Source organism: Pelodiscus sinensis, chromosome 2 (genome assembly GCF_052426305.1).
Source record: "Pelodiscus sinensis isolate ZL-2025 chromosome 2, ASM5242630v1, whole genome shotgun sequence".
NCBI lineage: Eukaryota > Metazoa > Chordata > Testudines > Trionychidae > Pelodiscus > Pelodiscus sinensis.
The window spans coordinates 263,407,495-263,430,663 of record NC_143053.1 but is presented as its reverse complement, the minus strand read 5'-3'; the positions used below and the strand labels follow the sequence as shown (position 1 = coordinate 263,430,663).

The following is a 23,169-nucleotide window of genomic DNA, read 5'->3' as shown; positions in this document are numbered from 1 at the left end:
CGGTCCCACAGCCCCTCCCCACAGCGCCCCTGTGCCCCTCGCACCCCTGTTCCCACAGCGCCCCCGGCCCCACAGCCCCTCCCCACAGCACCCCTGTTCCCACAGCGCCCCACAGCCCCTCCCCACAGCGCCCCTGTTCCCACAGCGCCCCACAGCCCCTCCCCACAGCGCCCCTGTTCCCCTCGCACCCCTGTTCCCACAGCGCCCCCGGCCCCACAGCCCCTCCCCACAGCGCCCCTGTGCCCCTCGCACCCCTGTTCCCACAGCGCCCCTGTTCCCCTCGCACCCCTGTTCCCACAGCGCCCCTGTCCCCCTCGCACCCCTGTTCCCACAGCGCCCCCCGGCCCCTCCTCACAGCGCCCCTGTTCCCCTCGCACCCCTGTTCCCACAGCGCCCCCGGCCCCACAGCCCCTCCCCACAGCGCCCCTGTGCCCCTCGCACCCCTGTTCCCACAGCGCCCCTGTTCCCCTCGCACCCCTGTTCCCACAGCGCCCCTGTTCCCCTCGCACCCCTGTTCCCACAGCGCCCCCCGGCCCCTCCCCACAGCGCCCCTGTTCCCCTCGCTCCCCTGTTCCCACAGCGCCCCCCGACCCCACAGCCCCTCCCCACAGCGCCCCTGTTCCCCTCGCACCCCTGTTCCCACAGCGCCTCCCGGCCCCACAGCCCCTCCCCACAGCGCCCCTGTTCCCACAGCACCCCTGTTCCCCTCGCACCCCTGTTCCCACAGCGCCCCCCGGTCCCACAGCCCCCCCCCACAGCGCCCCTGTTCCCACAGCGCCCCTGTTCCCCTCGCACCCCTGTTCCCACAGCGCCCCTGTTCCCCTCGCACCCCTGTTCCCACAGCGCCCCCCGGCCCCTCCCCACAGCGCCCCTGTTCCCCTCGCACCCCTGTTCCCACAGCGCCCCCCGGCCCCTCCTCACAGCGCCCCTGTTCCCCTCGCACCCCTGTTCCCACAGCGCCCCCGGCCCCACAGCCCCTCCCCACAGCGCCCCTGTGCCCCTCGCACCCCTGTTCCCACAGCGCCCCTGTTCCCCTCGCACCCCTGTTCCCACAGCGCCCCTGTTCCCCTCGCACCCCTGTTCCCACAGCGCCCCCCGGCCCCTCCCCACAGCGCCCCTGTTCCCCTCGCTCCCCTGTTCCCACAGCGCCCCCCGACCCCACAGCCCCTCCCCACAGCGCCCCTGTTCCCCTCGCACCCCTGTTCCCACAGCGCCTCCCGGCCCCACAGCCCCTCCCCACAGCGCCCCTGTTCCCACAGCACCCCTGTTCCCCTCGCACCCCTGTTCCCACAGCGCCCCCCGGTCCCACAGCCCCCCCCCCACAGCGCCCCTGTTCCCACAGCGCCCCTGTTTCCCTCGCACCCCTGTTCCCACAGCGCCCCCCGGCCCCTCCCCACAGCGCCCCTGTTCCCCTCGCACCCCTGTCCCCTCCCCACAGCGCCCCCGGCCCCACAGCCCCTCCCCACAGCGCCCCTGTGCCCCTCGCACCCCTGTTCCCACAGCGCCCCCCGGCCGCTCCCCACAGCGCCCCCGGCCCCACAGCCCCACCCACAGCGCCCCTGTTCCCCTCGCACCCCTGTTCCCACAGCGCCCCACAGCCCCTCCCCACAGCGCCCCTGTTCCCCTCGCACCCCTGTTCCCACAGCGCCCCCCGGCCCCTCCCCACAGCGCCCCCGGTCCCACAGCCCCTCCCCACAGCGCCCCTGTGCCCCTCGCACCCCTGTTCCCACAGCGCCCCCCCGCCCCACAGCCCCTCCCCACAGCGCCCCTGTTCCCCTCGCAGCCCTGTTCCCACAGCGCCCCCGGCCCCTCCCCACAGCGCCCCTGTGCCCCTCGCACCCCTGTCCCCACAGCGCCCCCCGGCCCCACAGCCCCTCCCCACAGCGCCCCCGGCCCCACAGCCCCTCCCCACAGCGCCCCTGTGCCCCTCGCACCCCTGTTCCCACAGCGCCCCCCGGCCCCTCCCCACAGCGCCCCTGTTCCCCTCGCACCCCTGTCCCCACAGCGCCCCCCGGCCCCACAGCCCCTCCCCACAGCGCCCCTGTTCCCCTCGCGCCCCTGTTCCCACAGCGCCCCCGGCCCCACAGCCCCTCCCCACAGCGCCCCTGTTCCCCTCGCACCCCTGTTCCCACAGCGCCCCACAGCCCCTCCCCACAGCGCCCCTGTTCCCCTCGCACCCCTGTTCCCACAGCGCCCCCGGCCCCACAGCCCCTCCCCACAGCGCCCCTGTGCCCCTCGCACCCCTGTTCCCACAGCGCCCCTGTTCCCCTCGCACCCCTGTTCCCACAGCGCCCCCCGGCCCCTCCTCACAGCGCCCCTGTTCCCCTCGCACCCCTGTTCCCACAGCGCCTCCCGGCCCCACAGCCCCTCCCCACAGCGCCCCTGTTCCCACAGCACCCCTGTTCCCACAGCGCCCCCCAGTCCCACAGCCCCTCCCCACAGCGCCCCTGTTCCCCTCGCACCCCTGTTCCCACAGCGCCCCCCGGCCCCTCCCCACAGCGCCCCTGTGCCCCTCGCACCCCTATTCCCACAGCGCCCCCCGACCCCTCCCCACAGCGCCCCTGTTCCCCTCGCACCCCTGTTCCCACAGCGCCCCCCGACCCCTCCCCACAGCGCCCCTGTTCCCCTCGCACCCCTGTTCCCACAGCGCCCCCCGGCCCCTCCTCACAGCGCCCCTGTTCCCCTCGCACCCCTGTTCCCACAGCGCCCCCCGGCCCCACAGCCCCTCCCCACAGCGCCCCCGGCCCCACAGCCCCTCCCCACAGCGCCCCTGTGCCCCTCGCACCCCTGTTCCCACAGCGCCCCCGGCCCCTCCCCACAGCGCCCCTGTTCCCCTCGCACCCCTGTCCCCACAGCGCCCCCCGGCCCCACAGCCCCTCCCCACAGCGCCCCTGTTCCCCTCGCGCCCCTGTTCCCACAGCGCCCCCGGCCCCACAGCCCCTCCCCACAGCGCCCCTGTTCCCCTCGCACCCCTGTTCCCACAGCGCCCCCCAGTCCCACAGCCCCTCCCCACAGCGCCCCTGTTCCCCTTACACCCCTGTTCCCACAGCGCCCCCCGGTCCCACAGCCCCTCCCCACAGCGCCCCTGTTCCCCTCGCACCCCTGTTCCCACAGCGCCCCCCGGCCCCTCCTCACAGCGCCCCTGTTCCCCTCGCACCCCTGTTCCCACAGCGCCCCCCGGTCCCACAGCCCCTCCCCACAGCGCCCCTGTGCCCCTCGCACCCCTGTTCCCACAGCGCCCCCGGCCCCACAGCCCCTCCCCACAGCACCCCTGTTCCCACAGCGCCCCACAGCCCCTCCCCACAGCGCCCCTGTTCCCACAGCGCCCCACAGCCCCTCCCCACAGCGCCCCTGTTCCCCTCGCACCCCTGTTCCCACAGCGCCCCCGGCCCCACAGCCCCTCCCCACAGCGCCCCTGTGCCCCTCGCACCCCTGTTCCCACAGCGCCCCTGTTCCCCTCGCACCCCTGTTCCCACAGCGCCCCTGTCCCCCTCGCACCCCTGTTCCCACAGCGCCCCCCGGCCCCTCCTCACAGCGCCCCTGTTCCCCTCGCACCCCTGTTCCCACAGCGCCCCCGGCCCCACAGCCCCTCCCCACAGCGCCCCTGTGCCCCTCGCACCCCTGTTCCCACAGCGCCCCTGTTCCCCTCGCACCCCTGTTCCCACAGCGCCCCCGGCCCCTCCCCACAGCGCCCCTGTTCCCCTCGCTCCCCTGTTCCCACAGCGCCCCCCGACCCCACAGCCCCTCCCCACAGCGCCCCTGTTCCCCTCGCACCCCTGTTCCCACAGCGCCTCCCGGCCCCACAGCCCCTCCCCACAGCGCCCCTGTTCCCACAGCGCCCCACAGCCCCTCCCCACAGCGCCCCTGTTCCCCTCGCTCCCCTGTTCCCACAGCGCCTCCCGGCCCCACAGCCCCTCCCCACAGCGCCCCTGTTCCCACAGCGCCCCCCGGCCCCTCCCCACAGCGCCCCTGTTCCCCTCGCTCCCCTGTTCCCACAGCGCCTCCCGGCCCCACAGCCCCTCCCCACAGCGCCCCTGTTCCCACAGCACCCCTGTTCCCCTCGCACCCCTGTTCCCACAGCGCCCCCCGGTCCCACAGCCCCCCCCCCCACAGCGCCCCTGTTCCCACAGCGCCCCTGTTCCCCTCGCACCCCTGTTCCCACAGCGCCCCTGTTCCCCTCGCACCCCTGTTCCCACAGCGCCCCCCGGCCCCTCCCCACAGCGCCCCTGTTCCCCTCGCACCCCTGTTCCCACAGCGCCCCCCGGCCCCTCCTCACAGCGCCCCTGTTCCCCTCGCACCCCTGTTCCCACAGCGCCCCCGGCCCCACAGCCCCTCCCCACAGCGCCCCTGTGCCCCTCGCACCCCTGTTCCCACAGCGCCCCTGTTCCCCTCGCACCCCTGTTCCCACAGCGCCCCTGTTCCCCTCGCACCCCTGTTCCCACAGCGCCCCCCGGCCCCTCCCCACAGCGCCCCTGTTCCCCTCGCTCCCCTGTTCCCACAGCGCCCCCCGACCCCACAGCCCCTCCCCACAGCGCCCCTGTTCCCCTCGCACCCCTGTTCCCACAGCGCCTCCCGGCCCCACAGCCCCTCCCCACAGCGCCCCTGTTCCCACAGCACCCCTGTTCCCCTCGCACCCCTGTTCCCACAGCGCCCCCCGGTCCCACAGCCCCCCCCCCACAGCGCCCCTGTTCCCACAGCGCCCCTGTTTCCCCTCGCACCCCTGTTCCCACAGCGCCCCCCGGCCCCTCCCCACAGCGCCCCTGTGCCCCTCGCACCCCTATTCCCACAGCGCCCCTGTTCCCCTCGCACCCCTGTTCCCACAGCGCCCCCCGGCCCCTCCCCACAGCGCCCCTGTTCCCCTCGCACCCCTGTTCCCACAGCGCCCCCCGACCCCACAGCCCCTCCCCACAGCGCCCCTGTTCCCCTCGCACCCCTGTTCCCGCAGCGCCCCCCGGTCCCACAGCCCCTCCCCACAGCGCCCCTGTTCCCCTCGCACCCCTGTTCCCACAGCGCCCCCCAGTCCCACAGCCCCTCCCCACAGCGCCCCTGTTCCCCTCGCACCCCTGTTCCCATAGCGCCCCCCGGTCCCACAGCCCCTCCCCACAGCGCCCCTGTTCCCCTCGCACCCATGTTCCCACAGCGCCCCCCAGCCCCTCCCCACAGCGCCCCCCGGTCCCACAGCCCCTCCCCACAGCGCCCCTGTGCCCCTCGCACCCCTGTTCCCACAGCGCCCCCCGCCCCACAGCCCCTCCCCACAGCGCCCCTGTTCCCCTCGCAGCCCTGTTCCCACAGCGCCCCCGGCCCCTCCCCACAGCGCCCCTGTGCCCCTCGCACCCCTGTCCCCACAGCGCCCCCCGGCCCCACAGCCCCTCCCCACAGCGCCCCCGGCCCCACAGCCCCTCCCCACAGCGCCCCTGTGCCCCTCGCACCCCTGTTCCCACAGCGCCCCCCGGCCCCTCCCCACAGCGCCCCTGTTCCCCTCGCACCCCTGTCCCCACAGCGCCCCCCGGCCCCACAGCCCCTCCCCACAGCGCCCCTGTTCCCCTCGCGCCCCTGTTCCCACAGCGCCCCCGGCCCCACAGCCCCTCCCCACAGCGCCTCTGTTCCCCTCGCACCCCTGTTCCCACAGCGCCCCCCAGTCCCACAGCCCCTCCCCACAGCGCCCCTGTTCCCCTTACACCCCTGTTCCCACAGCGCCCCCCGGTCCCACAGCCCCTCCCCACAGCGCCCCTGTTCCCCTCGCACCCCTGTTCCCACAGCCCCCCGGCCCCTCCTCACAGCGCCCCTGTTCCCCTCGTACCCCTGTTCCCACAGCGCCCCCCGGTCCCACTGCCCCTCCCCACAGCGCCCCTGTTCCCCTCGCACCCCTGTTCCCACAGCGCCCCCCGGCCCCTCCTCACAGCGCCCCTGTTCCCCTCGCACCCCTGTTCCCACAGCTCCCCCCGGTCCCACAGCCCCTCCCCACAGCGCCCCTGTGCCCCTCGCACCCCTGTTCCCACAGCGCCCCCGGCCCCACAGCCCCTCCCCACAGCACCCCTGTTCCCACAGCGCCCCACAGCCCCTCCCCACAGCGCCCCTGTTCCCCTCGCACCCCTGTTCCCACAGCGCCCCCGGCCCCACAGCCCCTCCCCACAGCGCCCCTGTGCCCCTCGCACTCCTGTTCCCACAGCGCCCCTGTTCCCCTCGCACCCCTGTTCCCACAGCGCCCCTGTTCCCCTCGCACCCCTGTTCCCACAGCGCCCCCGGCCCCTCCCCACAGCGCCCCTGTTCCCCTCGCTCCCCTGTTCCCACAGCGCCCCCGACCCCACAGCCCCTCCCCACAGCGCCCCTGTTCCCCTCGCACCCCTGTTCCCACAGCGCCTCCCGGCCCCACAGCCCCTCCCCACAGCGCCCCTGTTCCCACAGCACCCCTGTTCCCCTCGCACCCCTGTTCCCACAGCGCCCCCCGGTCCCACAGCCCCCCCCCCACAGCGCCCCTGTTCCCACAGCGCCCCTGTTCCCCTCGCACCCCTGTTCCCACAGCGCCCCCCGGCCCCTCCCCACAGCGCCCCTGTTCCCCTCGCAGCCCTGTTCCCACAGCGCCCCCGGCCCCTCCCCACAGCGCCCCTGTGCCCCTCGCACCCCTGTCCCCACAGCGCCCCCCGGCCCCACAGCCCCTCCCCACAGCGCCCCTGTGCCCCTCGCACCCCTGTTCCCACAGCGCCCCCCGGCCCCTCCCCACAGCGCCCCTGTTCCCCTCGCACCCCTGTCCCCACAGCGCCCCCCGGCCCCACAGCCCCTCCCCACAGCGCCCCTGTTCCCCTCGCGCCCCTGTTCCCACAGCGCCCCCGGCCCCACAGCCCCTCCCCACAGCGCCTCTGTTCCCCTCGCACCCCTGTTCCCACAGCGCCCCCCAGTCCCACAGCCCCTCCCCACAGCGCCCCTGTTCCCCTTACACCCCTGTTCCCACAGCGCCCCCCGGTCCCACAGCCCCTCCCCACAGCGCCCCTGTTCCCCTCGCACCCCTGTTCCCACAGCGCCCCCCGGCCCCTCCTCACAGCGCCCCTGTTCCCCTCGCACCCCTGTTCCCACAGCGCCCCCCGGTCCCACAGCCCCTCCCCACAGCGCCCCTGTGCCCCTCGCACCCCTGTTCCCACAGCGCCCCCGGCCCCACAGCCCCTCCCCACAGCACCCCTGTTCCCACAGCGCCCCACAGCCCCTCCCCACAGCGCCCCTGTTCCCCTCGCACCCCTGTTCCCACAGCGCCCCCGGCCCCACAGCCCCTCCCCACAGCGCCCCTGTGCCCCTCGCACCCCTGTTCCCACAGCGCCCCTGTTCCCCTCGCACCCCTGTTCCCACAGCGCCCCTGTTCCCCTCGCACCCCTGTTCCCACAGCGCCCCCCGCCCCTCCCCACAGCGCCCCTGTTCCCCTCGCTCCCCTGTTCCCACAGCGCCCCCCGACCCCACAGCCCCTCCCCACAGCGCCCCTGTTCCCCTCGCACCCCTGTTCCCACAGCGCCTCCCGGCCCCACAGCCCCTCCCCACAGCGCCCCTGTTCCCACAGCACCCCTGTTCCCCTCGCACCCCTGTTCCCACAGCGCCCCCCGGTCCCACAGCCCCCCCCCCCACAGCGCCCCTGTTCCCACAGCGCCCCTGTTCCCCTCGCACCCCTGTTCCCACAGCGCCCCCCGGCCCCTCCCCACAGCGCCCCTGTGCCCCTCGCACCCCTATTCCCACAGCGCCCCTGTTCCCCTCGCACCCCTGTTCCCACAGCGCCCCCGGCCCCTCCTCACAGCGCCCCTGTTCCCCTCGCACCCCTGTTCCCACAGCGCCCCCCGACCCCACAGCCCCTCCCCACAGCGCCCCTGTTCCCCTCGCACCCCTGTTCCCGCAGCGCCCCCCGGTCCCACAGCCCCTCCCCACAGCGCCCCTGTTCCCCTCGCACCCCTGTTCCCACAGCGCCCCCCAGTCCCACAGCCCCTCCCCACAGCGCCCCTGTTCCCCTTGCACCCCTGTTCCCATAGCGCCCCCCGGTCCCACAGCCCCTCCCCACAGCGCCCCTGTTCCCCTCGCACCCATGTTCCCACAGCGCCCCCCAGTCCCACAGCCCCTCCCCACAGCGCCCCTGTTCCCCTCGCACCCCTGTTCCCACAGCGCCCCCCGGTCCCACAGCCCCTCCCCACAGTGCCCCTGTTCCCCTCGCACCCCTGTTCCCACAGAGCCCCCGGCCCCACAGCCCCTCCCCACAGTGTCCCCAGTTCCCACAGCCCCTCCCCACAGCACCCCTGTTCCCCTCGCACCCCTGTTCCCACAGCGCCCCCAGTTCCCGCAGCCCCTCCCCCTCCCCACAGCGCCCCCCATTCCCACAGTCCCCCTGTTCCCACAGAGCCCCCCGGTCCCACAGCCCCTCCCCACAGCGCCCCCAGTTCCCACAGCCCCTCTCCCTCCCCACAGCGCCCCCCATTCCCACAGTCCCCCTGTTCCCAGAGAGCCCCCCATTCCCACAGCCCCTCCCCACAGCGCCCCCAGTTCCCACAGCCCCTCCCCCTCCCCACAGCGCCCCCCATTCCCACAGTCCCCCTGTTCCCACAGAGCCCCCCCAGTCCCACAGCCCCTCTCCACAGAGCCCACCAGTCCCACTGCGCCCCCAGTTCCCTCTCCCTGTCCACGAGGAGTACAGATAGTTCAGCATAGGAAGCCTAATCCGAACACCTAGTCCGTGCTGCGTGTAGCCGCGTGTAGCCGCGGGCACGGAGTCCGAACTAACGGGGATTTAAAAATGGCGGCGCCCGGCAACATGCAAATGAAGCCTGGGAAATTCAAATCCCGGGCTTGTTTTGCAACCTCGAATGCCGACATTAACCCCCTAGTTCAACCTAGGGGGCTAGTGTAGACAGACCCTGGATCGTACCCACAGGCGCACGCTGGGCCCGTCCTTTAGCACCTGAAGGTTTATTAAGAGAAGAGAGCAAAGGCGGCGAGTGAGGCTGCTCAGGGGAACACGTCCCAGCGCCAGTCACTAAGGTCTTGCTGCCGGCTCTAGCGGGGATGTTCCCAAGGGCCAGCGTAGCCGTCTCCGGTTCCATCCTGTGCCGGGACGGGTCGGCCTCCTCCCCGGCTCTGTCCCTCGCACGGCTGCATCCGGGATCAGCAGCAAGACTGGAGACACGATGGAGACGCCCCCTGGCACTTTATGTCCATCCCGGCGTCTCCCAGGCTGGAGCAGCCATGGGGCACCGGCCAGTCTGCAGGTTTCCAGACGCCTCCCTCGGTGCGTCGGCCTCGCTGAGAGCCAGCGTCCCTGCGGCCGTGCTAGTGAGCACAGTCACTGACCGAGCCTTCCTCAGGCCAGGCCCCTGCTGCGTTAGGCAGAGCTCTCCCAGCCGGGGCGGCCCGGCCATACAGGCGAACTGGGCAGTTCCCTAGGGCGCCAAGTTCAATGGGGCGCCAAATGGTGGCGCAATAGCATTGAGGGCTTGGGGGGGGCGCTGATTGCCTGGTTTGCCTATGGCGCCACTGGCTGGCAGCTCGTCTAGGGCCGCCCTGCTCCCAGCACCAGCCCAGAGCCGCTATCGTAGCCCCCCACAGACCTCACACAGGCACACGAGGGGCACATGCAGAATCAGTGGGACACGAGCTTTCATTGGACACCTCACATGGCCCCCTTTGGAAAGACTTTGCCCCCCCCCCCCCCCCCCCCCCGTGGGCACAGCAGTGATCTGGCTGCTCACTATGAAATCCAATAATGTGACAACCTCCTGTTCCCACAGCCCCACCCCTTCCCACAGCGCCCCCTGCTGGGAGCTCTGGGTACAGCTCTCACCCCTCCCCACAGCTCCACCCCTTCCCACAGCGCCCCCTGCTGGGAGCTCTGGGAACAGCTCTCACCCCTCCCCACAGCCCCACCCCTTCCCACAGCGCCCCCTGCTGGGAGCTCTGGGTACAGCTCTCACCCCTCCCCACAGCCCCACCCCTTCCCACAGCGCCCCCTGCTGGGAGCTCTGGGTACAGCTCTCACCCCTCCCCACAGCTCCACCCCTTCCCACAGCGCCCCCTGCTGGGAGCTCTGGGTACAGCTCACACCTCTCCCCACAGCTCCACCCCTCCCCACAGCGCCCCCTGCTGGGAGCTCTGGGAACAGCTCTCACCCCTCCCCACAGCCCCACCCCTTCCCACAGCGCCCCCTGCTGGGAGCTCTGGGAACAGCTCTCACCCCTCCCCACAGCTCCACCCCTTCCCACAGCGCCCCCTGCTGGGAGCTCTGGGTACAGCTCTCACCCCTCCCCACAGCCCCACCCCTTCCCACAGCGCCTCCTGCTGGGAGCTCTGGGTACAGCTCTCACTCCTCCCCACAGCCCCACCCCTTCCCACAGCCCTACCCCTTCCCACAGCGCCCCCTGCTGGGAGCTCTGGGTACAGCTCTCACCCCGCCCCACAGTCCCTCCTCCCCACAGCGCCCCCTGCTGGGATTGGGGTGTGGGAGCTGTAGTGCCCAGGGGCTGTCCCCGGGGTCCCCACAGGCGCCTGAGGGCTCGGTCTGCCCCCTGCAGCGCCCCCATGTGGCCGCTACGAGTTCCAGTGCAGCAGCGGGGAGTGCGCGCCGCGGGGCTGGGTGTGCGACGACGAGGCCGACTGCCTGGACGCCAGCGACGAGCTGAACTGCAACCGCACCTGCGGCCTGGGCCAGCACCCGTGTGCCGGGAGCACCGAGTGCGTCCCCTACGCCCACCTGTGCGACGGCGTCCCGCACTGCCGCGACCTGTCGGACGAGAGCGCCGACCTGTGCGGTGAGACCCCGCCCCCGCGCCCCTCCCCCTCCCGCCGCGACCTGTCGGACGAGAGCGCCGACCTGTGCGGTGAGACCCCGCCCCCGCGCCCCTCCCCCTCCCGCCGCGACCTGTCGGACGAGAGCGCCGACCTGTGCGGTGAGACCCCGCCCCCGCGCCCCTCCCCCTCCCGCCGCGACCTGTCGGATGAGAGCGCCGACCTGTGCGGTGAGACCCCGCCCCCGCGCCCCTCCCCCTCCCGCCGCGACCTGTCGGACGAGAGCGCCGACCTGTGCGGTGAGACCCTGCCCCCGCGCCCCTCCCCCTCCCGCCGCGACCTGTCGGACGAGAGCGCCGACCTGTGCGGTGAGACCCTGCCCCCGCGCCCCTCCCCCTCCCGCCGCGACCTGTCGGACGAGAGCGCCGACCTGTGCGGTGAGACCCCGCCCCCGCGCCCCTCCCCCTCCCGCCGCGACCTGTCGGACGAGAGCGCCGACCTGTGCGGTGAGACCCCGCCCCCGCGCCCCTCCCCCTCCCGCCGCGACCTGTCGGATGAGAGCGCCGACCTGTGCGGTGAGACCCCGCCCCCGCGCCCCTCCCCCTCCCGCCGCGACCTGTCGGACGAGAGCGCCGACCTGTGCGGTGAGACCCCGCCCCCGCGCCCCTCCCCCTCCCGCCGCGACCTGTCGGATGAGAGCGCCGACCTGTGCGGTGAGACCCCGCCCCCGCGCCCCTCCCCCTCCCGCCGCGACCTGTCGGACGAGAGCGCCGACCTGTGCGGTGAGACCCTGCCCCCGCGCCCCTCCCCCTCCCGCCGCGACCTGTCGGACGAGAGCGCCGACCTGTGCGGTGAGACCCTGCCCCCGCGCCCCTCCCCCCGCGGCACCCCTCCCCCTCCCGCCACGACCTGTCGGATGAGAGCGCCGACCTGTGCGGTGAGACCCCGCCCCCCGCGCCCCGCCCCCTCCCGCCGCGACCTGTCGGACGAGAGCGCCGACCTGTGCGGTGAGACCCCGCCCCCCCGCGCCCCTCCCCCTCCTGCCGCGACCTGTCGGACGAGAGCGCCGACCTGTGTGGTGAGACCCCGCCCCCGTGCCCCTCCCCCTCCCGCCGCGACCTGTCGGACGAGAGCGCCGACCTGTGCGGTGAGACCCCGCCCCCGCGCCCCTCCCCCTCCCGCCGCGACCTGTCGGACGAGAGCGCCGACCTGTGCGGTGAGACCCCGCCCCCGCGCCCCTCCCCCCGCAGCACCCCTCCCCCTCCCGCGCACCGCCGCGACCTCTCCACCGTGAGCACGGATGTCTGCGGTGAGACTCCGCCCACCATCCGTGCCCCCTCCTGCCGCCCCCCGGCCGCCCCTCCCCCCCTCCCGCCGCACCGCCGTGACCTCTCCGACCAGAGCGCCGACCTGTGCGGTGAGACCCCGCTCTCGGCCTCCCCTCGCTGCCCCGGCGTCCTCTCGCCCCCCAGCGTTTCCTCCCCCCCCTTGCTCCTCGCTTTCCCACCCTCCCCGGAGCCTAGACTGTGGCCCCCTGTTCCCCCGGCCCCCCGAAGGGTGCTCTGCAGGCCTGCCTGGCCCACGTAGGGGCAGCCCCCCCGCCTGGCCCCTCGCCTAGCCAGCAAGGTCCTGCCCTGCCCCCTGACGCCCCTTCCTGCCCCGCAGGCTCCACCGAGATCCCGCCCTGCCCGGGGCTCTTCGTGTGCAACAACCGCATGTGCGTCAACGCCTCGCGGGTGTGCGACGGCGCGCTGGACTGCCCCCAGGGCGAGGACGAGCTGGCCTGCGGTGAGCCGGGGGGCGGGCCCAGGGCCCACAGGGCAACGTGGGTCACAGCTGGCACTGCGGGGCGGTGTGACGGCGCGTTGGGGGTTCCCCGTCTCCTGCACCCCGAAACGGCACAAACAGACTCCCCCAGCCAGTGGAATTGAGGGTGGTTTATTGCTCCTCCAGCACAGCGCAGCACAGATGTAATCTGGCTACAGGAACTGGGGCTAAGAGGCCTCAGTGCCCCCCTTGAGAAGGGGGGATCCCAGCCCCCTCCCCAGTTCCTGCTCCCCTGCTTTCCAGACAGGAACTCACTCACTCTCCTCCAGCCCTGCCCCCCAGCCAGGGCAGCATCCCCCTTCCTTTGTCCCTCTCCATGGGGGTCAGCTGGCCAAACCAGTTGGGATCCCCTCTTTGCATAGTGACTCATCGCTTGTCTGCTCGGTGGTGCTACAGGCAGCAGCCAGAGAGTTAGCAGGTTCCCCCCGCTACGGCACAGGCGGACACCTGGTGTCACAGGGTGTGGGGTCCCCGACCCTACGCCAGGCGGGACTCTCCGGCGGCAGGTAGAAGAGAAGGGTTATTGGGTCCCAGGGACCCAGCGTCGCTCACTTGTCGTGACGGGGACCAGGAGCATCCAGCGCGGTCTGCTTTGGGGGGGGGGTGACATAGTGGGGGGGGTCTGCTCTGTGCCCAGGTCCCCTGCGCTGGGCTGTGCGATTCCCACGGACTCACTGGGCCGGGGGGGGGGGGGTCTGCTCTGTACCCGGGTCCCCCTGCGCTGGGCTGTGCGATTCCCACGGACTCACTGGGCCGGGGGGTGGGGTCTGCTCTGTACCCGGGTCCCCCTGCGCTGGGCTGTGCGATTCCCACAGACTCCCCCACATGGGGATTGGCCCAGACACCCCGTCCCAGCCTGGGCAGGGAACAAGGCTCTTCCCGGGGGAGACAAAGGGGGGAGGGGACGGCCCCTGGCTGGGGGCAGGTCTGGGATCTGAGAGTATGGGAGGGTTCAGGGACCTGTGAACCCCTCCCCCCAAGGGGTCTGAGGCTCTGCCTTGGCTCCGGCGGCAACATGGAGCCTGCACTGCTGGATCTCGGAGCAGCGATAAACCTTCTACTCGACGGCCGGGCGGAGAGTCACATCCGGCTGCAGATGGGGCGCAGGATCGGGGCCCCCGATGCGCCGTCACAGGGGGCCCAGAGCCCCAGCGCCTCCTCTCCCCCAGCCAGCCGAACACTAACCCCCGCCCGCCGCAACTGGTCCAGCCCCCAGGCCGCCCTGCCCCGGATTTGCTGAAAATGCCCGTGTGACGGCGCGTTGGGGTTCCCCGTCTCCTGCACCACTCACAGCCAGTGGAATTGAGGGTGGTTTATTGCTCCTCCAGCACAGCGCAGCACAGATGTAGTCTGGTCACAGGAACTGGGCTAGGATGCCTCAGGCCCCCTTGAGATGGGGGAGACTGGGCCCCTAAACTCCAGCCCCTTCTCCTAGGCTCTCCTCCATGCTCCCAGACAGTAACTACCTAAATTCCCTTGCAGCCCTGCCCCCGCAGTCAGGGCCGCATTCCACCTTCCTTTGTTCCTCTCCATGGGGGGTGTCTGGCCACTGGTTCAACCAGTTTGGCCTTACCTCTGCCTAGCGAGGTTTTCCCTGCTGGGTCTTGCTCCAGACAGCAGGGGTCACCACAGCCCAGCAAGTACCCCCCACTACGTCACAGTTCTCCCCCCTCCGAGAGCGAACTGAGCAGGGTCACTCCGCTCGTGACCTAGGGAAGTTCGGGTCCTCTGCGTGGGAACCCGCCCTGGGGACATGGGTGCTCCCCTTGACTCGGGCCGGCCGTGGCGAGGCCCCACATGAATTGGCTTCCCTCTGTCCACTCGCCGCCCTGCTCCAGGGCGACTGGCGCAGGCCTGTCCTCGGGGGTCACACCCACCCTTCCGCTGGCCTTGATCTCTGGCCAGGGTCTCTCGGGCCGGGGCCATGAGCCCAGCGAGCCTTCTCTGGACAGCCAGGGCGGCTTCCACCCCCGAAGCTCCATCCAGGGAGGTCTTCCCCTCCCATAGCTCTCTCAGCCAGCCCAGAGGGTCTATCTGGGGTAGAGACCCCCAAGCCGCTTTCCTCCTGTCTTGGGCCTTCCCGCCCCTCTGGCAGGAGTCACAGGACCGGCAGTACCGCTGCACGGCTGTAAAGATTCCCGGCCAATAGAAGTGCTGGAGCAGCTTCAGCCGGGTGCTCCGGATCCCCCGGTGGCCCCCAACGGGGACATCGTGGGCCAAATACAGCAGCTTGAGGCGATACTTTCGGGGGACGACCAGCTGCCGCTCTACCTTCCATGCCCTCGCCTTCCTGGGGGGGAGCCATTCACGGAACAGGAGCCCACGCTCCCGCAGGAATCTCTCCTGGCCACCTCTCCCCCAGGGCTGAGCTGCACGGAGGCCAGCCTGGTCCCTCAGCCTCTGCAAGGAGGGGTCTGCCTGCACCTCAGCCTGGAATTCAGCTGCTGAGGCAGGGATCGGGACCTGTCCCCCACCTCTGCCTAGGTCCGGAGTCCCAGCCTGGCTGGACCCCATGTCCACTGGGATGGGACCCTGAGGACGCTGCCAGGAGTCCTTCCCTGGACCCACGTTGTCAGCCCCCCGCTGGCTCTGGCTCCGGGTAGTGACTAGAGCCCGCTGGGATTCCTGGGGCCACTCCTCTAGGTCATTCCCCATCAGCACCTCGGTGGGCAAGTGCAGGTGCACCCCCACTTCCTTGAGGCCTTCCTTCGCCCCCCATTTCAGATGCACCCGGGCTACAGGCACCTTAAACGGGGACCCATCTATGCCCTTCAGGGTCAGCTGGGTGTGGGGTAGTATCCGCTCCGGGGCCACTATGTCGGATCGGGCCAGAGTCACCTCCGCCCCCGTGTCCCAGAAGCCCGTCACCTTCCTACCATCCACCTCCAGGGGTATGAGGCACTCGCTCCGCAGGGGCCGTCCTGCCCCCACCCGGTACACAGAGAAATCCGCCTCCTGAGAATCAGACCTCCCAGGGGAGGTGCACTGAGCATCCTTCCCCTCTCTCTGAGCTGAGGTTTGCCTGCCAGCCCCTGCCTCTGGGGCAGCCTGCCCTTCCTCCCGCCCCAGCCAGTTAACCCTGGAAAGTCCCCGGTCCCGGGACCTGGTGCACTGAGCCCTCTTGTGGCCTTTTTGCCCACAGCGATGGCAAGTTAGGCTTTGGGCTGTCTCTGTCCAGGCCCTGGCTGGTTCTCTGGGGCGCAGACGACCTGTTCCTTGGTCTCGCCCCGTAGTTGACTCCCTCCGTCGCTCAGCCGAGATCCGGTCTCTGCGCAGTTCCCTTTCTCTCCGGGACTCCCGTTCACACCCAGACCGGCTCTCCGTGAACTCGTCCGCCAGTCTTCCGGCCTCCTGGGGGTTCTCTGGTCTCCGGTCCTTGAGCCACAGCCTCAGTTTGGGTGGGCACGCTTCATAGAACTGCTCCATCATGACCAGCTTGAGCAGCTCCTCTGCGGTCTGGGCTCCGACTCCAGACACCCACTTGCGGCAGTATTGCGCCAGGCGGGAGGCCAGGTCCACATAGGTCTCCCGTGGCCCTTTCTGTACCCCCCGGAACTTCTTCCTGTACATCTCGGGGGTCAGCCCGAACTTGTGCAGCAGGGCCTCCTTGACTCGGTTGTAATCCCCTGGCTGTAGGTCCTCCAGCTGACTGAGCACTCCGGCCGCCTCCTGGTTCAGTGCGGGGATGAGCTCCTGCAGCCAGTCAGCTGGGGGGACCCGTTGCAGTCCACAGGCCCTCTCAAAGGCACTGAGGAACCCGTCTATGTCACCCATGTCCTTCAGTTGGGCCACCACGAGCCTCTCCAAGCGTCTGGCAGTCCTGGGACCCTGGGGCCCATCCGCACTTGGCGCAGCCGGTGCCCCGCCGGTTCTCCGCTCTGCCATGGCCAGCTCATGCTGTCGCTGCCTCTCTCGATCTTGGCGCTCCTTCTCTCGGTCCTGGCGCTCCCTCTCTCGGTCCTGGCGCTCCTTCTCTCGGTCCTCTACTTCCAATTCCCTGATCCGCAGCTGGATCTCCAGCCGCCGCAGCTCCGCTGGGCTGGCCCCTGCCCTAGATGGGCTACGGCTTGCAGGCCTCCCGGGAGACGCTGTCTCATCTCTCCGTTGGGTTCCAGCGCTCCTCCCCCTCTCTGAGCCTGACACACTCTCAGGGGGGGTCTGGCTGCTTCCCCTGGGGACAAGATCCTGGCCCTGTGGCTGGTCATTCTCTTCCAGCTGGGCAATCAGCTGGGCCTTGGTTGCTTTCCGCACAGGCAGGCCCCTCTCTCTGCACAGCCCCACCAGCTCTGCCTTCAAGAGTCGGGCGTAGGCCATCTGCCCGCTGGGCCCCTCAGTGCAGACTCACCAGTCTAGTGCTGCAGCGCCCCACGATTCCCAGGAACCGCTTCGCTCTGTCTCCAGCACGCCTGGCTCCAGGGCTCTTGCTTCTACTGTGCCTTGTCGCTCGCCGCTGGAAGTTCCATCCACGGGGTGCAGTGCATCCCACTCCTGACACCAGTGTGACGGCGCGTTGGGGGTTCCCCGTCTCCTGCACCCCGAAATGGCACAAACAGACTGCACCAGCCAGTGGAATTGAGGGTGGTTTATTGCTCCTCCAGCACAGCGCAGCACAGATGTAATCTGGTCACAGGAACTGGGCTAGGATGCCTCAGGCCCCCTTGAGATGGGGGAGACTGGGCCCCTAAACTCCAGCCCCTTCTCCTAGGCTCTTCTCCATGCCCTCCGACAGCCAGCAACCAACTCAATTCCCTTGCAGCCCTGCCCCCGCAGTCAGGGCCGCATTCCACCTTCCTTTGTTCCTCTCCATGGGGGGTGTCTGGCCACTGGTTCAACCAGTTTGGCCTCACCTCTGCCTAGCGAGGTTTTCCCTGCTGGGTCTTGCTCCAGGCAGCAGGGGTCACCACAGCCCAGCAAGTACCCCCACTACGTCACAGCCCGGCAAAGTGTCACCTGCCCGAATGCTCCACCCAGCTCCGCTAACAGCGTAAGAACAAACCCAGGAGACAACGCGGGAAGGGAAAAGCAGCCCCTCGCCCTCGGGAATCGCTGGAGAACGCAAACTCTCCGCGCGCTCGGCTCAGTTCCTGCTGCCCGTTGGCTCGGCAGCCTCAGGGGAGGAGCACTAGGAGTCCAAAGGCGGTTCTCTGCGCACAGGCAGCCGGGCTCCACCATACCGCGCACTCGCCACGGTGGTGGGCCGAGGCGCCCTGGGAGCAGCCGAGAGGAGACGGCGATCCGTCCCAGTCGGTCCTGGGCCTTCACCCTGGTCTCAGGAACCGCAGGCTGCTTACGGCCAGCAGGGCCGGCCCGAGCCCTTTTGGCGCCCTGGGTCTGGGTGTGCAGTGCCGCTCCCGGGTGCAGGGTGCATGCACGGGCCCGCCCCCCCCAGGGTGCACGTGCATGCGCTGCGCTGGCCAGCCCGTGCCTGGCCCTGGGGGCAAGGGCATTGCTGTCCGGCGCCGCGGGAGCTGGGCACGCGGCTCCTGATGGCAGCTGTAAGGGACGCCGCGTGCCCCTTACAGCTGCCATCAGGCTCCCCCCATGGATTGGCGCCCTGGGCAGCTACCCGGCTCGCCCCTCCGCCGTCCGTCGGACCAGGCAGCTGAAGGAACCGAACCAAGCGAGGGGAGAGGGAGCAGAACCCGATCTCATCCGGGCTCCTGTTTATAAAGGTCCCATGGCGGGAAAACCGCGGGAGCGTCTCTAGTGTACAACATGGTGCCGGGTGCAAACAAACCAGTGCAGTGAGCAGAGCCTCGCACTGTGTGCAGCACCGTGGTGCAGTGTGCAGAGCCTCGCTCTGTGTGCAGCCCCGTGGTGCAGTGTGCAGAGCCACGTGCCGTGTGCAGAGCCTCGCGCTGTGTGCAGCACCGTGGTGCAGTGTGCACACAGTGCGAGGCTCTGCACACTGCACCACGGGGCTGCACACAGCGCCAGGCTCTGCGCACAGCACATGGCTCTGCACACTGCACCACGGGGCTGCACACAGTGCGAGGCTCTGCACACTGCACCACGGGGCTGCACACAGTGCCAGGCTCTGCACACGGCACGTGGCTCTGCACACTGCACCACGGGGCTGCACACAGCGCCAGGCTCTGCGCACGGCACGTGGCTCTGCACACTGCACCACGGGGCTGCACACAGTGCCAGGCTCTGCGCACGGCACGTGGCTCTGCACACTGCACCACGGGGCTGCACACAGTGCCAGGCTCTGCGCACGGCACGTGGCTCTGCACACTGCACCACGGGGCTGCACACAGTGCGAGGCTCGTGCAGAGCCACGTGCCGTGTGCAGAGGTTAGCGCTTTGGCGGCAAAAGTCTCTCTGCTCCTTTGGGTTCTGTCGGGGACTTTAACCCGGACGGCCTCCGCTCGTTGTCTGACCGCAAAGACAGGCAACACCAGCAAGATCCAATCACAAGCTCTTTATTGAACAGTGCGCACGACAATAGAGAGCGGCCCGTCTCCCAAGGGAACCAGCCCCGGTTTCAGTAACAAGTCAGATTATATAGGCAGTTCCGTCGCGTGATAAAGCATTTGCCCAAGCATCTCAGCCCCCTTAATGAGTTAGAAGCTTCGAGTGTTAATGCGCCTACTTCACGGCCTTCAGCAATTCGTAACGCGGCAACAGCTTTCGTATGAGCCCAGAAGGCAAGTACCAAAGAACAAGGAGACAGGGAGTTAAACAGCAGAGGCAGAGCCGGTTCGTTAAGACCAGGGTGAGAACGGAACCAGGGCGTTACCGTGTCAGTTCTCACACTGGCTGTTCCCGTCACAGGCGCAGCCTTTCACTTGCTTTAGTTTGCAGCTTAAGCAAGTACGTAGGGATCGCCCCTCGCTAGAGCCGTGTCTCCGGCTCTGCTCAGGGCCTACCCAGAAACCTTTGCTAAGCTCTTTCCTTGATCTGTCTTAACATAACTGCACTGGGCCCAGTTCTCTAGGGCCTAACAGTCCCGTGGTGAATGGCCCTCAGCCCACGGACTCCATTTTGGATTCTAATGTCCTGATAATGGTACGGTCCCAGATCTTGATTTCTGATGACCAGGTGTGAGGGCACGTTGGGGTCCCCCGTCTCCTGCACCCCCGGAATGGCCCAGACAGACTCCCCCAGCTGATAGAACAGAGGAGTTTATTGCTCCTCCAGGATACAGCCCAGCACAGATGCAATCTGGTTCCAGGGCAGGCCTAGGATGCCTCAGCCCCCTTGAGATGTGGGGGTCTGGGCTCCTAAATCCCAGCCTGTTGCCTAGGCTGCTTCCTCCATGATCCCAGGCAGAGACTAACCCCCTCATCTCCAGCCAGGGCGGCATCCCCCTTCCTTTGTCTCTCTCCCTGGGGGTAGCTGGTCAGACAGGTTTGGAGCCCCCTTTGCATAATGACTCACCCCCTGCCCTGCTGGGCCGTGCTGCAGACAGCAGAGGTCGCCCACAGCCCCAGCGAGGTCCCCCCCCACGTCACACCAGACAACAGCCCCCTGGTCCCCAGTCGGGCCGCGCCGGCGGCTCCTGCTCCCCGGCACACGTCTGCGCTACGCTGGGTCCCTGGGGCCCGATGACCCTTCTCTTCTACCTGCCGCCGGAGAGTCCCCTCTGGCTGCAGCTGGGGGGCAGGGCCTGGTGGCTCCCTGTAGTCTGTGACATGGGGTTGTGGCTTTGAAAGTCGGGGGGAGTGCGTAGAGGGCCATGGCTGTGATAGGCACAGGCGGAGCGGGTGGGGGTCGCGATGGGCACAGGCGGAGCGGGCGGGGGTAGCGATGGGCACAGACAGAGCGGGCGGGGGTCGTGATGGGCACAGGCGGAGCGGGCGGGGGCTGTGATGGGCACAGGCGGAGCGGGGGGGTCGTGATGGGCACAGGCGGAGCGGGCGGGGGCTGTGATGGGCACAGGCGGAGCGGGCGGGGGCTGTGATGGGCACAGGCGGAGCGGGGGGGTCGTGATGGGCATAGGCGGAGCGGGGGGGTCGTGGTGGGCACAGGCGGAGCGGGGAGGTCGTGATGGGCACAGGCGGAGTGGGCGGGGGTAGCGATGGGCACAGGCGGAGGGGGGTCGTGATGGGCACAGGCGGAGCGGGGGGGTCGTGATGGGCACAGGCGGAGCGGGCGGGGGTAGCGATGGGCACAGGCGGAGCGGGGGGGTCGTGATGGGCACAGGCGGAGCGGGCGGGGGTAGCGATGGGCACAGGCGGAGCGGGGGGGTCGTGATGGGCACAGGCGGAGCGGGGGGGTCGTGATGGGCACAGGCGGAGCGGGCGGGGGTAGCGATGGGCACAGGCGGAGCGGGGGGGTCGTGATGGGCACAGGGGAACGGGCACAAGGCTGGCAGCCCCCTGGCTTTCTCACTGCCCCCATCTCCCCTCCGCAGAGCCTCCCGTGCCGCCCGGCGAGAGGAACAGGACGGCCGGGCCCTGCGCCGAGTACTCGTGTGCCGAGGGCAAGTGCATCTCCTTCAAGCAGGTACGGCAGGGCTGGGGGGCAGGGGCAGGGCTGGGGGGGGCCGAGGCCCCCCCCACTGCCTGGGACCCCAAGCTTGGAGAGAGCTGCTGGGCCCAGCCCCGTCCCAGCTCACTCTCCTGCCACTGGATGGGTGACCCTGGGGCTGCCCCCCTGCTGATGTGTGGGGAGCAGGAAGGATCTGGGGGGCTGGGCCCTGTGGGCACACACTTCCCGCTTCAGCCTGTGCCCAGGCCTGAGACAGGCACCCCCCAGCCCCTGCGCCGGCCTCAGGGCCCCCTGCCCCAGCCAAGAGTCCTGCCCCGGGATCACTGCCCCTTCTGCCAGCCCCCCACGTCGACGCCTCTCGTCCCTGGTCTTCGGAGAGAGCCCAGCCCTGCCAGAGGCCTTCGCCCGCACCCCCACCCTGCCAGGGGCCCTCGCCCGCACCCCAACCCTGCCAGGGGCCCTCGCCCGCACCCCCACCCTGCCAGAGGCCCTCGCCCGCACCCCCACCCTGCCAGAGGCCCTCGCCCGCACCCCAACCCTGCCAGGGGCCCTCGCCCGCACCCCCACCCTGCCAGAGGCCTTCGCCCGCACCCCCACCCTGCCAGGGGCCCTCGCCCGCACCCCAACCCTGCCAGGGGCCCTCGCCCGCAACCCCACCCTGCCAGGGGCCCTCGCCCGCACCCCCACCCTGCCAGGGGCCCTCGCCCACACCCCAGCCCTGCCAGGGGCCCTCGCCCGCACCCCAGCCCTGCCAGGGGCCCTCGCCCGCACCCCAACCCTGCCAGGGGCCCTCGCCCGCACCCCCACCCTGCCAGGGGCCCTCGCCCGCACCCCAGCCCTGCCAGGGGCCCTCGCCCGCACCCCAACCCTGCCAGGGGCCCTCGCCCGCACCCCCACCCTGCCAGGGGCCCTCGCCCGCACCCCAGCCCTGCCAGGGGCCCTCGCCCGCACCCCCACCCTGCCAGGGGCCCTCGCCCGCACCCCAGCCCTGCCAGGGGCCCTCGCCCGCACCCCTGCTCTGCCAGGGGCCTTCGCCCGCACCCCAACCCTGCCAGGGGCCCTCGCCCGCACCCCTGCTCTGCCAGACCCCCTCGCCCACACCCCAGCCCTGCCAGGGGCCCTCGCCTGCACCCCAGCCCTGCCAGGGGCCCTCGCCCGCACCCCAACCCTGCCAGGGGCCCTCGCCCGCACCCCTGCACTGCCAGACCCCCTCGCCCACACCCCAACCCTGCCAGGGGCCTTCGCCCGCACCCCTGCTCTGCCAGGGGCCCTCGCCCGCACCCCAACCCTGCCAGGGGCCCTCGCCCGCACCCCAACCCTGCCAGGGGCCCTCGCCCGCACCCCAGCCCTGCCAGGGGCCCTCGCCCGCACCCCAACCCTGCCAGGGGCCCTCGCCCGCACCCCTGCTCTGCCAGGGGCCCTCGCCCGCACCCCTGCTCTGCCAGACCCCCTCGCCTGCACCCCAGCCCTGCCAGGGGCCCTCGCCTGCACCCCAACCCTGCCAGGGGCCCTCGCCCGCACCCCAGCCCTGCCAGGGGCCCTCGCCCGCACCCCTGCTCTGCCAGGGGCCTTCGCCCGCACCCCAACCCTGCCAGGGGCCCTCGCCCGCACCCCTGCTCTGCCAGACCCCCTCGCCCACACCCCAGCCCTGCCAGGGGCCCTCGCCTGCACCCCAGCCCTGCCAGGGGCCCTCGCCCGCACCCCAACCCTGCCAGGGGCCCTCGCCCGCACCCCTGCTCTGCCAGACCCCCTCGCCCACACCCCAACCCTGCCAGGGGCCTTCGCCCGCACCCCTGCTCTGCCAGGGGCCCTCGCCCGCACCCCAACCCTGCCAGGGGCCCTCGCCCGCACCCCAGCCCTGCCAGGGGCCCTCGCCCGCACCCCAACCCTGCCAGGGGCCCTCGCCCGCACCCCTGCTCTGCCAGGGGCCCTCGCCCGCACCCCTGCTCTGCCAGACCCCCTCGCCTGCACCCCAGCCCTGCCAGGGGCCCTCGCCTGCACCCCAACCCTGCCAGGGGCCCTCGCCCGCACCCCAGCCCTGCCAGGGGCCCTCGCCCGCACCCCTGCTCTGCCAGGGGCCTTCGCCCGCACCCCAACCCTGCCAGGGGCCCTCGCCCGCACCCCAGCCCTGCCAGGGGCCCTCGCCTGCACCCCAGCCCTGCC

The 23,169-nt window shown here is 71.3% G+C and overlaps 1 protein-coding gene across 1 annotated transcript in view; it reads left to right on the top strand.

The window, feature by feature from the left end:
* LOC102446201 (SCO-spondin-like) overlaps positions 1–23,169 on the top strand; it is a 197,416-nt gene that overhangs the window by 59,664 nt on the left and 114,583 nt on the right. Inside the window, 3 exon segments of the mRNA XM_089775973.1 lie at positions 10,530–10,766; positions 12,409–12,531; positions 20,930–21,021. Of these exon segments, the coding sequence (XP_089632099.1) occupies positions 10,530–10,766; positions 12,409–12,531; positions 20,930–21,021 (452 nt within the window).